Source organism: Periplaneta americana, chromosome 11, assembly GCF_040183065.1.
Source record: "Periplaneta americana isolate PAMFEO1 chromosome 11, P.americana_PAMFEO1_priV1, whole genome shotgun sequence".
NCBI classification, from domain to species: Eukaryota; Metazoa; Arthropoda; class Insecta; order Blattodea; family Blattidae; genus Periplaneta; species Periplaneta americana.
The window spans coordinates 112,313,184-112,326,598 of record NC_091127.1 but is presented as its reverse complement, the minus strand read 5'-3'; the positions used below and the strand labels follow the sequence as shown (position 1 = coordinate 112,326,598).

Here is a 13,415-nt window from a genome sequence, read left to right as displayed (position 1 = left end):
TAGATTCTTGCTTCTAATTCAACTTACCAGTTTCGGCCTTCGTACTAGTAACCAAATACTCTACAATGATAATACCGGAAAGTTCACGGTAAAAGTGGCGAATGACTCGCCAGTGCTATCTAGCGGTAGGGATTGTAGGCAGCGAGGATGACGTGACGAATAGCGCGTTGAACTGTCATATGAGCTTTATTCTTCAAAAAACACATGATGTCCTAAGGATTATTCTCATTATAGTTGTAGCCTACACAATGTCAGTTAAATGTGGAAATGTTTGTACTATGTTTTGTAAAAACTATGCCAAGCAAAATATGCTAGAACTTTCTTCAGATTTCCAAAAGATAGAGATTGGGAGTAGTCATGTAAAGACCAGTAGAATAGTACTTTTCAGTTAAAAGATGATGATGATGATGATGATGATTATTATTATTATTATTATTATTATTATTATTATTATTATTATTATTATTATTATTATTATTATTACTGCTTCTACTACCGGCACTAGTTATTTGCTTTTGTCTTCTAGGTGTGCCATGCTCATACAGGTAAACAAACGCAGACAGACTTTAGTTAATGAGGTTTAATAGGGCGCGTCAGCTACTATCGCTATTTGCGTCCTTATCTAAACTTCTTTAAAAAACAAAACACAAACGATATCATAAGCAAAATGTGAGCACTAACTAAAAACGCTGTTAACAGTTCTGGACAAACGTTTAAAATTAGAGGGATAGAATATATTATGTACAAAAATCCCAAAATATATTCGGATTACTTTCGATTATCGAACGTCAATAACCATAATTCGAAACAATAGGGGAAAGTAAAACTAGGGTGTAATAAATTGGAAAAAGTACCGAAGTTTTAAATCAGTCGCAGGACTGTTAATTTTTAATACTCTGGTTTTAATAATAGACTGAAGTTAATAGTTATTCCTTCACTGAATTTAACAGCTCCTTCTTCCGAAAATATGAGTCAAAATAAAAGCACAATGAAAGAATAGCGAAGGTCCCAAATAAACATATTAGATCTTGCATCGAGAAAGCTGCAGGATTTCTGATATTAGACAGAAACGACATACCATACTCCTCCATCGTGTAATTAGATAGTGCATTAGCAATGACATATTCTCTATGTTAACTGAAACAATTACTAAACTGCATAAATCCACTTTACATTGTTCATATAAAACACAATTTCTTTATAGCCCAGTTCCTCCGTATAAAAATTGAAAGTCTTTACGGGTGCTATTCATAGAGATTTCGCTAGCCCGCGCTACTAGCGTGCTAAACAGGATTCATATCATATCATATCATATCATATCATATCATATCATATCATATCATATCATATCACTGACACATTTTATGAATACGAAAAACGTTAGTTCGCTGATCATCCACCGAAAGTCCGCGCTAAGAATGTCTATGAATACGGCCCTACTTGTTTTACCCAAATAGTGTGTCTTGGGATGCGTAACATAAAAATGTGAATTGTTGATTTTGTGAAGAAAATGGACTCGTGTTTTTTCATAATAAGTGATTCAGGTAATTATTCGGACAAATAATTTGCCTACTCCTATATTTTAAAGGCATTATTAATATTTCACTAAATTAAGATCATTTTTTTTACGATGCAAGAAATCCTAAAAGATAAAAACTGGCTCAAGCGGAGATGACAGCTCTAAACACAGCAAGTCCAAATGCCGAGTTAATTAAAATTGTTCAAGATGATTAATTCATTAGTCACAAGTGTGCTTAAAAAGAAGGAAATGGGGAAACGATATTCCAGTTACGATAAACGTTTTGCCGCAACATTCCATTAATGTTCACCTCAAGATATCTAAGAAGAAAATTATGTTTACCAACAGTTAGATCTCTCAAAAATTGACTTCATGAATTTGATATAGGCCCGGTATAAATCGCACCATTCTACAATTAATTATTAAAAATAAAATCCGATATTGTACCATTGAATGAAAAGGTTGTAACTATTATTGTTTAAGATGAAATGCCTTTGAAGAAAAACATAACTTATAATGCTAAAGCAGACACTTTGAGGGATTCATTGAATTAGATACAGATAGGCATAACCAACAGACTTCAACTGACGTAAAAATTTCAGAAGTACCATTTGGAAACCAAGCACTGGTTTTCATTATTCGAGGCATGTGCAAAATTTTAAAGCAAACTACGTATAAGTTATTTTCTATCAAAAGATACAATGCCTGCAGAAATCTTAAAATCACATCTGCTTGATGTAAAAGATAAAATACAAGATACAGGCTTTATCCCTAAAGCAGCGACTGTGCCAGTATCTTCAGTGATAAATATTTCAATGTGCTAGTAAATTGTTACATCAAAAATAAAATGGATAATCATTAGCCAAGGAACGAAAGTTTCTAAAGTCATGCACAACTTAATCATAATTACATTTGAAAATACGAGAATTGTTCCATTTCATTTCTACTCCAATAACTTTGTAACTTCTTATTAATTTAAAATGTTATGAACCTTGTGACTCTAAATAAAACTATTGATTTGCATCTTTTATTGACATCAAATGAACACTTCTCCGTTTTTCCTCACGTAACCTAGCACGCCGCAAGAAGTGTGTAAACAATCCAAGCCGCTAGATAGTAGCACAGTCACTTTTCGCCGCCGCTTGCAATGCTAAACAGGCAAGCTTTCCAGTATTATTGTTAGAGTATTTGTAGTAACTCATGTTGAAATACTTCTGTATCTGCTCTATAAAAGAGTACCTTAAGTACTGTAATTCAATCTTCATTTCTGCCCGACCCACACAGATAAAATTACTCAGACATGCTATCTACTGTCCGTCCAAGTGGTTATATCGCAGGATCGTAGAAAGGGAGGAAATCACGTGACAGTTAATTACTTAACGAGCCGCTTTTATTTAAGTTACTATAAACAGTTCTATAATAATACGTAGACGTCCAATTCCTAACAGAAATTAATGTTTTCAGGAAAGACCTAAGACAGCCCAGCCACTAGCCTTTACAGAGGGGAGAGCAGAAGCAGGTGGGGGAAATCGAGATATGACGTAGGCAAATGGACGACAATACCTGTGCGAAAATATGATTCAATACTGAAAGCTCTTTCGTCACTGGAAAACGCGAACATATTTCTGGAACGTACTATACTCACTAACTCAGTACTGTTTACTATATGCGGCCTTGGTTCTGTGTAGAGGACAGTTGGAACTTCATTAGTAGAAGGAGTGGGAGTGAAGTATATTCAAAAACTCAGGTACAATAAAAATTGAAGTAAAAATAAAATGATGTCTAAATTCCAACGTAGTTGCCAGAAATATGATATGAAATATCTACTTCAGACATTAAATGTTATTATTTTAAATAAACTAACCTTGAGGTATAGCCCTCTGCGGTGGCTGAGGGGTCAGACCTACAGCCTGTCACGCAGGCGGCCCGGGTTCGAGTCCCGGTCAGGTCTGAGATTTTTCACTGAAAAATCCATAGTGACACTTGTGGCGGACAAGGTCGCAGTTGGGGTTTTTCTCGGGGTTCTCCCGTTTTTCACCATATTAGGCATTTACCTCATTCCGTTACCATTTCTCCATTTCGTTATTCCGTTGCATTCCCCAAACGCAGGCTGGCGACGCATGGAGGGTGCTGGACTAGGGACGAGTGGGGTTGCCTACACAGAGAACCATACAGTGTATTCCGAATCTCACCGGACCGTTGGATATCAATGACATCACGCTACAGCGAAATAGGAACGAAACTGCTGGGAGGTTCAATGGCTAACATGGCGGCTGTACAAGTTGTTGTCTGTGCTACGCTAGCAACATTTTGCGAAATTTCCGTACTGTCATCTCGTTCAAAGAAAAGAGAGCATAAAAATTTATTTCTTGAACCAGTAGTAATAATTGGTCCGTTGACATGTTCGCTCATAAGCCATTAACATATTTTTTTACGTTGTGCTCATTACAAACAATACAGCAGAACACACCGCCATGACACAACAGTGCACGATGTCATTGGTCTGCTATTCCCGCCCTTTGCGAGAGCCAATCATATTCAGTGATGGACTTTCCCACCACCTCTGCAAGCTGATAGAACCGGTGCGACACCGGTGGAGCATCAGTGACGTCATCGTTGGAACTCGAAACACCGTGATGCCATCGGATTGCTCAGCGCTGAGATTCGGAATACGCTGATAGTGTGGTCAGCCGGTGTGGGTTTGGGAATGCGCCACTAGAGGGTTAGCGCAATAGACCTTAACAAGTCGCAGTGCTGGGCCATAGTGCCCCCCCTCCGTAAATTCCATTCAATTCCAACCTTGAGATATAAGTTAGAACTGCAGTATAAGATAAAATTATCAAACAGGTTATGATATTGAACTATCTAATGTTGAGATAACTATAGGGGAATAACTTGCAAAACTCCGTTGGTCTGCGCATGCATCAATCTTAAAAAGAGTGACACAATATACTATTCACTTCCTCCTTCCTAACGAGAATAGGCGTTACACACATAGACTTCCAATGAAGTAGAATATTTTCACATTTTTTATACTTAATAATAACTCAAAAGTAGTGGTCAGATTCTAATAAGGATAAAAAGCATGTTGAAAAGTATTGTTTGCAGATTTCTAAGATGTTTGAGTCGCCGCAATAAGAAATGTAAGACTTCTTAATTGAGGTTTGTTTTATACTATTGTAGTATGGGAAAAATATGTTTTTGAAGTAGAAAATCAATCAACGATAACTTTTTTCCTTGAAAAAATAAGTGAGTAGTTGCAGTGTATGAAATCGTCTAAATACATTATACTTTATGTTGAAAAAACTATGTTAATAGAGTGAGTCTGCAAGATATTATCACTTGTTGAAGGTTTATGTCTGACTGCTCGCGGTTCGTGACGTAGCGCGCTCTCCTACATAAGCATGATTTATCTTCAAAGACCAACAGTGCTTTAAAAATAAGCATTTGTTTTGATTGGTTTCATTCACTTAAGGGCCAGACTAAAATGTTTAATCAGTTGCCTGCAGTCTTTTCAACTGAATTTTTGTAACAAAAGTCCACTTAACCTAAAGGAACGATTCTGTCGCCGCCTTTTCGCAGAATATGGAAAAAAACAAGTGGAAGAAATGTGTTGAACAATATTTTTGTAGTGCTAATGTATTAGACAGAGAAACTGACAGAATAATTTCGTTAGAAGTTTAAGTGATATCAATCAGTGCGGCAATGGTTCATATTAATGGAGGAAACCTCCGCCTCCAGCGCAGCTGTAAGGTTTAATAGCCTCCTACAGCGGAGTTTTGGCAGTTGTTAACCTTTAGTTGGGGATCAATGCATAATGCAGTTACATACCAGGCAAACAAGGCACGAAGAATATCGAGCTGCACGAATGATATAATATGCAAAAACAAATATTTAAGGAAGGGTGCTAATGTGAAAATATGTAAAGCAGTGATTTGCCCAATATTGATTTCTACAGCTGAGACAAGGGCTGATAAGGTAACGATTCAACAGATAGTAGAAACAAACTAAATGATTACTAGGGCTAGAATTTTGATGAAATTGCATCTTTTTTCTAGTAAGCCAGAAACATAGCTCATTTAGTATTTATATGTTATGTGATAAACTGAGTGTTTCAAGACATATTTGTTAGGGCATTTTTTGCATTTTTTGCCTGTTTCAAATCATAAGAGCATATTTTGTTTTATTCGTTTTTTAGGCATTTTCATTTAATTTTGACCATAAATCCCTAATATTAATGTAAAACAATATTTATTTCCTTCGATATTTTCTTTACACATTTTGTCCATTAATACCCACTACTTTGCATAATACTCGTACTTAATCGTCTTTATACACAAACAACGTAGTACATCCCATGTAATAGATTAGTCCAACCACCTCTTCAATATAGACTCCTCTATACCTGCTGATTCCGAATAAGAGTGGTCTTGTAGTAGATACATGGACACTAAAAGTAAAGTAAATCCATGGCGATACAGCCCATGAAGGGCCAAGACCGACCAGCTGACTGCTGACCTCACGTCCACATGCCGAAGCAGAAGTGGACGATCATACATGGAAACTACATCAGGTAAAATAATTAATTAAAGTATACTACTTAGGAAAAATTATGTAAAATTTAATTTAATTACTAGTCTAAATATTAAGTAGTACAAAACCTCTTTTCCTACTAAGCCAATTATATAAGATCAATTTTTAGAGCATTTTCAAGGCCATTTTTGAAAGATTTTTAGGTCATAAATGCTTGTTTTTAGGACATTTTTTCATGACTTATAGGTCATCAAAATCCTAGCTCTAATGATTACTCTTAAGAAAATTGATGGGTATATCTAGAAGAGACATGATAAGAAATGAGGACATAAAACAACTGAACGTACAGGATATTGGGTCATAAATGCTTGTTTTTAGGACATTTTTGCATGACTTATAGGTCATCAAAATCCTAGCTCTAATGATAACCCTTAAGAAAATTGATGGGTAGATCTAGAAGAGACATGATAAGAAATGAGGACATAAAACAACTGAACGTACAGGATATTGGGTAGGGAGAAGAAGATTTGAGTAGGACCAACATGTACGTGTAGCACGTGATAATCTCTTGGCGGAAGCTAGAACTAGTCCTGAAAGACTAAGAAAGAGATGGAAGGACTCTGATCTCTAGATCTATTTATTTATATTAATTAATTAATCTTTTTTATCCGTTACCTCCCCCGTAGTACCGACTTATAGACTACTGCTGTATGGGGTGGGGGAGGGTATTGTTTCTCAATCAACACTAGACATTTACACATTGCGGCTTTTGTGTGTGTGAGATTGGCACAATGCAGGGCCACGCAGAGACATCAAAATACAATCACAAGATAACTGATAGTCATAGAGTCCCATAGAAGAAAGATAAATTTCTTCCATTGCTTACGTTGGGAATTGAACCATTTAATTTAATTTATTTATTTATTTTTTTTTTTTTTCATTTATGTAATGGAATAATAATCTTTCCACACTTTAACTTCTACTTAAATTGTTTATTTCTTCCGTCATCTTTCGTTCTTTCATCACTTTTTGCACGCATGGGTTTTTCTATTTTTTTTCTGGACCAATGAAATTGAATCTGCATAATTACCTAGATCATATATGTAACAGATAACTCATCGCTATGTTAAAATCGGCAGCACTTTGAAGAGAACAACCGCCAGGATCGCCACCCGTCCGCCGTAAACGAACACGAGATGGTAGTAAAGTCGCTAATGCAATTCAAATAGGAATTATGACGTGACTCCTTATGTAACAAGTAGATGGCAGCGTAGTAAACCTTACAAAAGTTAACGTCAAAGCCTATAAGGCCGATCTATCTGTTACATATATGATCTAGGCTAACTAGCACACATAGCCTACTCTCTTCGGTACTACCAATCATCACTCTTAGTTGTTACTTTTCTTTGATTCCCCCCCCCCTTTCCGTTGTTCCCTCTTCTTTTTTCTTTATACTTAATTTCTTAAGTATATTTCTTCCTTAATTTTCTACGTTTCTGCGTAATTTAAATATTTTTCCCTTTGTTTCACTAATCCATCATTAGGCCTATCGTCTGAAATTGATCCTTTCTTCGCTTCTCAGTTTCTTGCAATTTTCAAGTCTTGCTTTACTTTTTTCCTTTGTATGATTGTCTTAAGAATGCAAGATTTTGAAGACGATTATAAGTAAATCAATGTCAGTGAAATGAACTCTATGTATTACACAAACTTGACTCTTCTTCAAATGATCACTGTATGTCCAGTATTTATTCACATTTCATTGGTCTCCTGGTGTCTTCATTCCTTCTATCTTACTATCTTTTCTTTTTGTCTTCAGTTGCCATCTTCGTATGGATTCTGTCGTTTCTTTATTCTTCTCCTTATCTACATTTTCATTTGCCCCTTTTTATGTTATTCCTTGCCTTATGTTCTCAATTTTTCATTTTCCTTTTTCTCATTTCTATTTCCTCTCCCTCTCTCCTTCCATCCCCACATTTACTCCTGCCATTCCCTCTTACCTTCTTTTCTTTCTCAGCTCAGTGAATCCGGTTTTATTTACTGTGACTACGTCGTCGTCAGTGTTGACTGTTGTTTCCTTCGTAATGCGAATACGTGTGTGCATGCAAACACGAGAAACACGAGTGAGATACAATGCATGCGAATACCCAGCAGTCAAAGTGGATTTATGTAAACCAGCCGTAACTAAGAGGACAAAAGACTGTTTATGTAAATATCTGTCGTTCCCAGGCAACACTTGACAAAAGTCAAAATCATTTGTTTTGATTGCGAAACAACACAGCTGTGCTGTTCAACTGTTTAGTCAATGACTCCATTACTTTGTTGTTTTCCGCAGATATTACTCACGGACTCATTTGTTATTCTTATGATGAATAGAGTTTCATTTTTATCTCATTGACACTGAAATCATGATACCTGCAATTTATGTCTCGTTCAGTGAAGAATGCTTAAGGCTTATCTATGATTACAAAAATTAGCTAACAATAGTAATATGCGTTACAAGAGCGGTATGTTGATGTTTTCATATTCGAGGAAAAGATTGAAAAAGCGAAACGTAGTTGAGCTTTTTTAATTTCCGAGAACATGAAAACAAACATACCGCTCGTGTATCGTACATTATTTTGTGCGAAGATCGTTTATTACATACCTCAAAGACGAATTTCTAATTAGTTGCAATGAAATCTCCATCTTGGTTTCTGTTCAATGACGGCAACTTTTAAAAACGAAAATATCTATCTTCAAATTGTTGCTATAAAATGTTTGCTGTGTTTACTATAAGCCAGCAGGCCGTGATATACGTCTGTCTTTTTTTCCCCCCAGTCTATAAATGCGAACTTAAAACAAACGGTAAGGTTATGTAATGATTTATTTTTCATTTTAATATTTTAACAATATTATTTATATAACATATTTCAGTAATAACATCGGCATCTGGAATCTTGTTGATTTTTTCACGGCTTCCTTAATGTTACTTGCATTACAAATGCAGTAACTTTTGTGGTGTTGTAGAGTTTACTTAGTTTTTGCAAATATTTAAAAACAATAATTGACAGTGCAATTTAGGTGAAATTGCAATGGTAAGGTTCCAATTTATAATTATTACTATGTTAAACGTCTCTAAAAATAATATGTTAAAAGCCTAAAGCAGTAAAATGAATATGGCGCTTAAGCGGTAAGAAGAGGGAAATTGTTATGTGTGTTACGTTGGGAATACTGAATGTGGTATTTCACACTTACCGCGTATTGGTTTTGTGCGGAAAGCAAGCAAATACGCATGATCTCGCACAAAATATTTTTAAAAAGTCTTACTGTTTCCAGAAGTTACCTACTATTACAGTTACTCCACCACTTGCTTTTTAATTAATGTCTGCATCAGGGTAACACATTTTAATCATTAAGATGTAAAGTATCATATCACAAGGAACGAAATTCTCGGAAGCAGTTATACATATTTAACTAAACTTAAGACGTCATTAATTAACTGTACAGCAAAATAAAACGCAGACAGGAGCGCATTTTAAGCTTTATGGTATAATGACAAGGGCTATGGTTTGTTTGAGATATATATCGTTTTTTTTTTCTAAACACACACTCCACAGTCTTTCTCAGTATCATAACTTAAATACTCGGTCACAATATTATAACACTCTAGAAATACCACTCCACACATCATCTCTTTATTCTTCATCTTTCACTGTTGCTACTTCTCGTCACTGGAATTCTCTGCCGCCTGAAGCCAAGGGCTGCCGAACTTTAATTTCCTTTAAATGTAAATTAGAAAAATATCTTATGATGAGTTGCCAGGCCTAACGCGTTGCAAATATTTAATGGAATTTGTTCCACTGTATTTATTTATTTTTTTTATTGTGTAATCACGTAAGTCGTGTTTATTTATCACTTAACGCCAATATATATCCCACTATGTTGTTTTTTTATTATTAACCTATTTTTTGTGTACATTTTATTCAATTGTCGGTTTCTGGTTTAATTATGTAAATCCTACTTAATTGTAATCTAATACTAATATGTATATTAATGTGTTTATTTTTATTTCTATTGTGTACATTTTTTATTGAATTATCGGCTTCTGTTTTTATGTTATCCGTATTTGATTCTAACAACATTATTATGTATTCCACTATGTTTATTTTTATTTTATGAGGTAAATTTTTATGTAACTACCTCTTTTGATCTCATTATGTACCTAAATTGTATCAGTATGTAATTACTTAATTCTGATCCAGTTTTATGTTAAACTATGTAAGCAAGTTTTAATCCTGGTTGAGTGTAAGAGAAGGCCTTACGGTCTTAACTCTGCCAGGTTAAATAAGCCATTATTATTTTTATTTTTATTATTATTATTATTATTATTATTATTATTATTATTATTATTATTATTATTATTATTATTATTATTATTATTAAAACAGGAGAACAAATTTGCTCGGGTTAAAAATGGCGTAAATTTATCATATACTTAAACCTATTCAGCATTTTTTTATTTAACTTTTTAACTATTTATTTAATTGTTTATTTATCTATTACGGAAGGTTTCTATGTCATTATTTACTCAATAAACCAGAAGTTGATACAGCGTCGTTAAATAATCAAGTGAAAAATCGCCTCCTATGAACATTCTTGCATCTAGGCTACATTTCATTATAATCTGACGAATGGTTTTTGGGTTATTCAAATTTAATGAGTCCATACATTCATTTATTCATTCATTCATTTATTCAGTGTCTTTCACTGTAAACCCAGTCTTCTCCAGTCTTTCCTATTTTCTGCCTCATATGATCCATATATCTTAATGTCGTCTATCATCCGATATCTACTCCTGCCCCGAATTCTTCTCCCGTTCACCATTCCTTCCAGTGCATCCTTCAGCAGGGAGTTTCTTCTCAGCTAATAACCCAACCAATTTATTTTCCTCTTTCTGATCAGTTTCAGCTTCATTCTTCTTTCTTCACCCATTTTTTCCAGAACAGTTTCGTTCCTCATCTCTCATGTCCAGATGTCCAGAAATTAGCAAAAAAATTGAAATGGTTTCCCGTGCTCCAATCATCAACCCTGTTACCGTCTAATTGTCTAGATTCCATTTTAAATTGTAATAATCGATTGTGGTGTCGTACAATTTTTTTTTTCTCAAAATTGACCTCTTCTCGTTGGCCACTATAAGACTCAAACCGAACGGTAGGGTCCAGGATTACTCAGAATTTTTTAAACGCATTATTATATCTATGCACCGAGTACTGCCATTTATGGCCAGACCAGAAACCTCCTCGTAGACAGTGTAGCCATGATCTTTCAGAGCTTAAACCATCGTACTCCGAATGTGATGGAACCTACTTTTGCACAGCAGAAAAAAGCGATGAAAGTTCAATGAGAACAACGCTAATCTTTTTTTTTTTTTTTTTTTGTTCGTATCGTTTGAGGTAACTAGTACACGCTACCTTTCAAACCGACATGAAAAAACAAGTTGATTCGTGATCGTAAGGGCTTATCATGCTCCAAATGGGCAAAAGCAATTGAATCGTTGAGTTGGAAAAGGGATCATGTCCTGAAAAGTAAATTGTTCAGGAGAGACAAAAAACTCTGTTCATGACCCCTTCTCCAACTCAATACTAATCTAACGCACACTTCTGTGGACGGGACATGACCCCTTGTTATACCAAACAATGCGTAAAGACATAGCAGTCAGGTATCGCCAATAAATGCCATTTTGAAAAATGATGGACTTGACCCCTTTTCCAACTCACCGATTCAATTAAAATAAGAACGGGTGTGTGTGCAGTGCATTCTCTGTCAGGCAAGGTCAAGACGGAATGCATTCTGTGGGCGTTGCCGCAGAAAGCACGAAGCTCTTGCACACGTCTTGGGTGCCTGTCCGTATGGAGAGGTGAAAATTTGATTTTTTTTTTCTTTCTGACTTAACCTCACGAGTCATTAATGGCCTATTCTACTTTACTGGGAAAAATCGTTATACGAAAGTTTCAGAAAGTCGATATTTCGAGAAATTCGGACACAATAATAATAATAATAATAATAATAATAATAATAATAATAATAATAATTAGACAGCGGAAAAAAGTAATTCGGATGTGAAGGTAACTACAAAGAGAGTAGTTTGTCTCGTCAGAGGGTTGTTTACGTAAGCACAGCAGGCATACTAGAGGTGCGTGCAGGTAAGAACTGTTTTCGAATCGATGGTTCAGAAGGTGCCTGATATTTTGTGTACTTTTCTATAATACCTTTAAAGTAAGGATTGTTCAACGTTTTGAATTGAATATTGCAACTTATAATCATTCGACACAAATCTTGGAAAAAGTCATATTTCATATTTGAGGCGGAATTTAACTTGAAACCTTATTTTCTTCTAACATAGAGCAACATTTTCATGTGTTTCTGTGTATTACATTGATGTTCTATCGATTGTTTTGTTATCTTTTTTAATGGACACATAAATAACCGACATTTATTTGTCTCACCAGTATCACTACTAAAAATGTCGACACCATATTCTTGTATTAAAGAATACACTCTTTTTTTTTTTTTTTTTTTTTTTTTTTTTTTTTTTTTTTTACGGACGAGAACTGACTGAGAACGCAGAGTGGCAGTTGCTTTCGGTGTTCGCGTGGGAAGCGTGCACACCTCATGCCATAGTCTATGCGTACAGTACTTGTAAACCGTAAACATGACGTTTATTTGACTTTTTATCCGCTGTCTAATAATAATAATAATAATAATAATAATAATAATAATAATAATCCGTGGCGTGATAGCCCATTGGGAATCAAGGCCGACTAGCCGACAACTGACCTCATAGCCACATACCTCAAGAGATAAACGACGATCCAACCATGTAACATGTAGTCAGTACCATGATCTATCAGACGTCATAGCTAGTTTCGGAACCGAATTTCATTAGCTCCCCAAATCCATCACGACGCTGAGTGGGAACTCGTCCCATATAATTACTGGCCGAAATTTCATGAGAAAGTTTCTTCCTCTATGATGACTCGAACCAGCCGCTAGTACAAGGTATGGTGCCTTAGAAGACACAACTGTGACGCGGGACGAAATTTGGATATTACGGATTCAAATGGTCTTTTTATGGACTAAAGGTTATTACTACACTTCGTTGAATTTCCACACGCAGCATGCAATCAGGTTGCCGATGTACGGTAGTATAGAGAAGGTGAGCGACCGCCCCGTCTCGTAGTATAAGCAGTTCATGTTAAGAGTTGTAACCGGTCCAAATAGAGCAGCTACAGCTAATGTATATCTATGTAAGCACTTGTTTTTGCATTACTGTGGTTGGAATAGTCAAAGCTTAACATTTGTTCAGTGCAGACAAGTATTCAAT

At 35.3% G+C, this 13,415-nt stretch overlaps 1 protein-coding gene across 3 annotated transcripts in view; it reads left to right on the top strand.

Moving 5' to 3' along the window:
* LOC138709260 (organic cation transporter protein-like) overlaps nucleotides 1-13,415 on the top strand; it is a 343,326-nt gene that overhangs the window by 276,201 nt on the left and 53,710 nt on the right. Inside the window, exon 1 of one of the 3 annotated variants that reach the window (XM_069839912.1) lies at nucleotides 5,960-6,092. The exons of the other annotated variants lie outside the window; for them this stretch is intronic. Within the exon in view, the coding sequence (XP_069696013.1) occupies nucleotides 6,077-6,092 (16 nt within the window). The 5' untranslated portion in view covers nucleotides 5,960-6,076. Of the gene's footprint in view, nucleotides 1-5,959; nucleotides 6,093-13,415 lie in introns of those variants that run through there. 3 annotated transcript variants of the gene reach the window in all.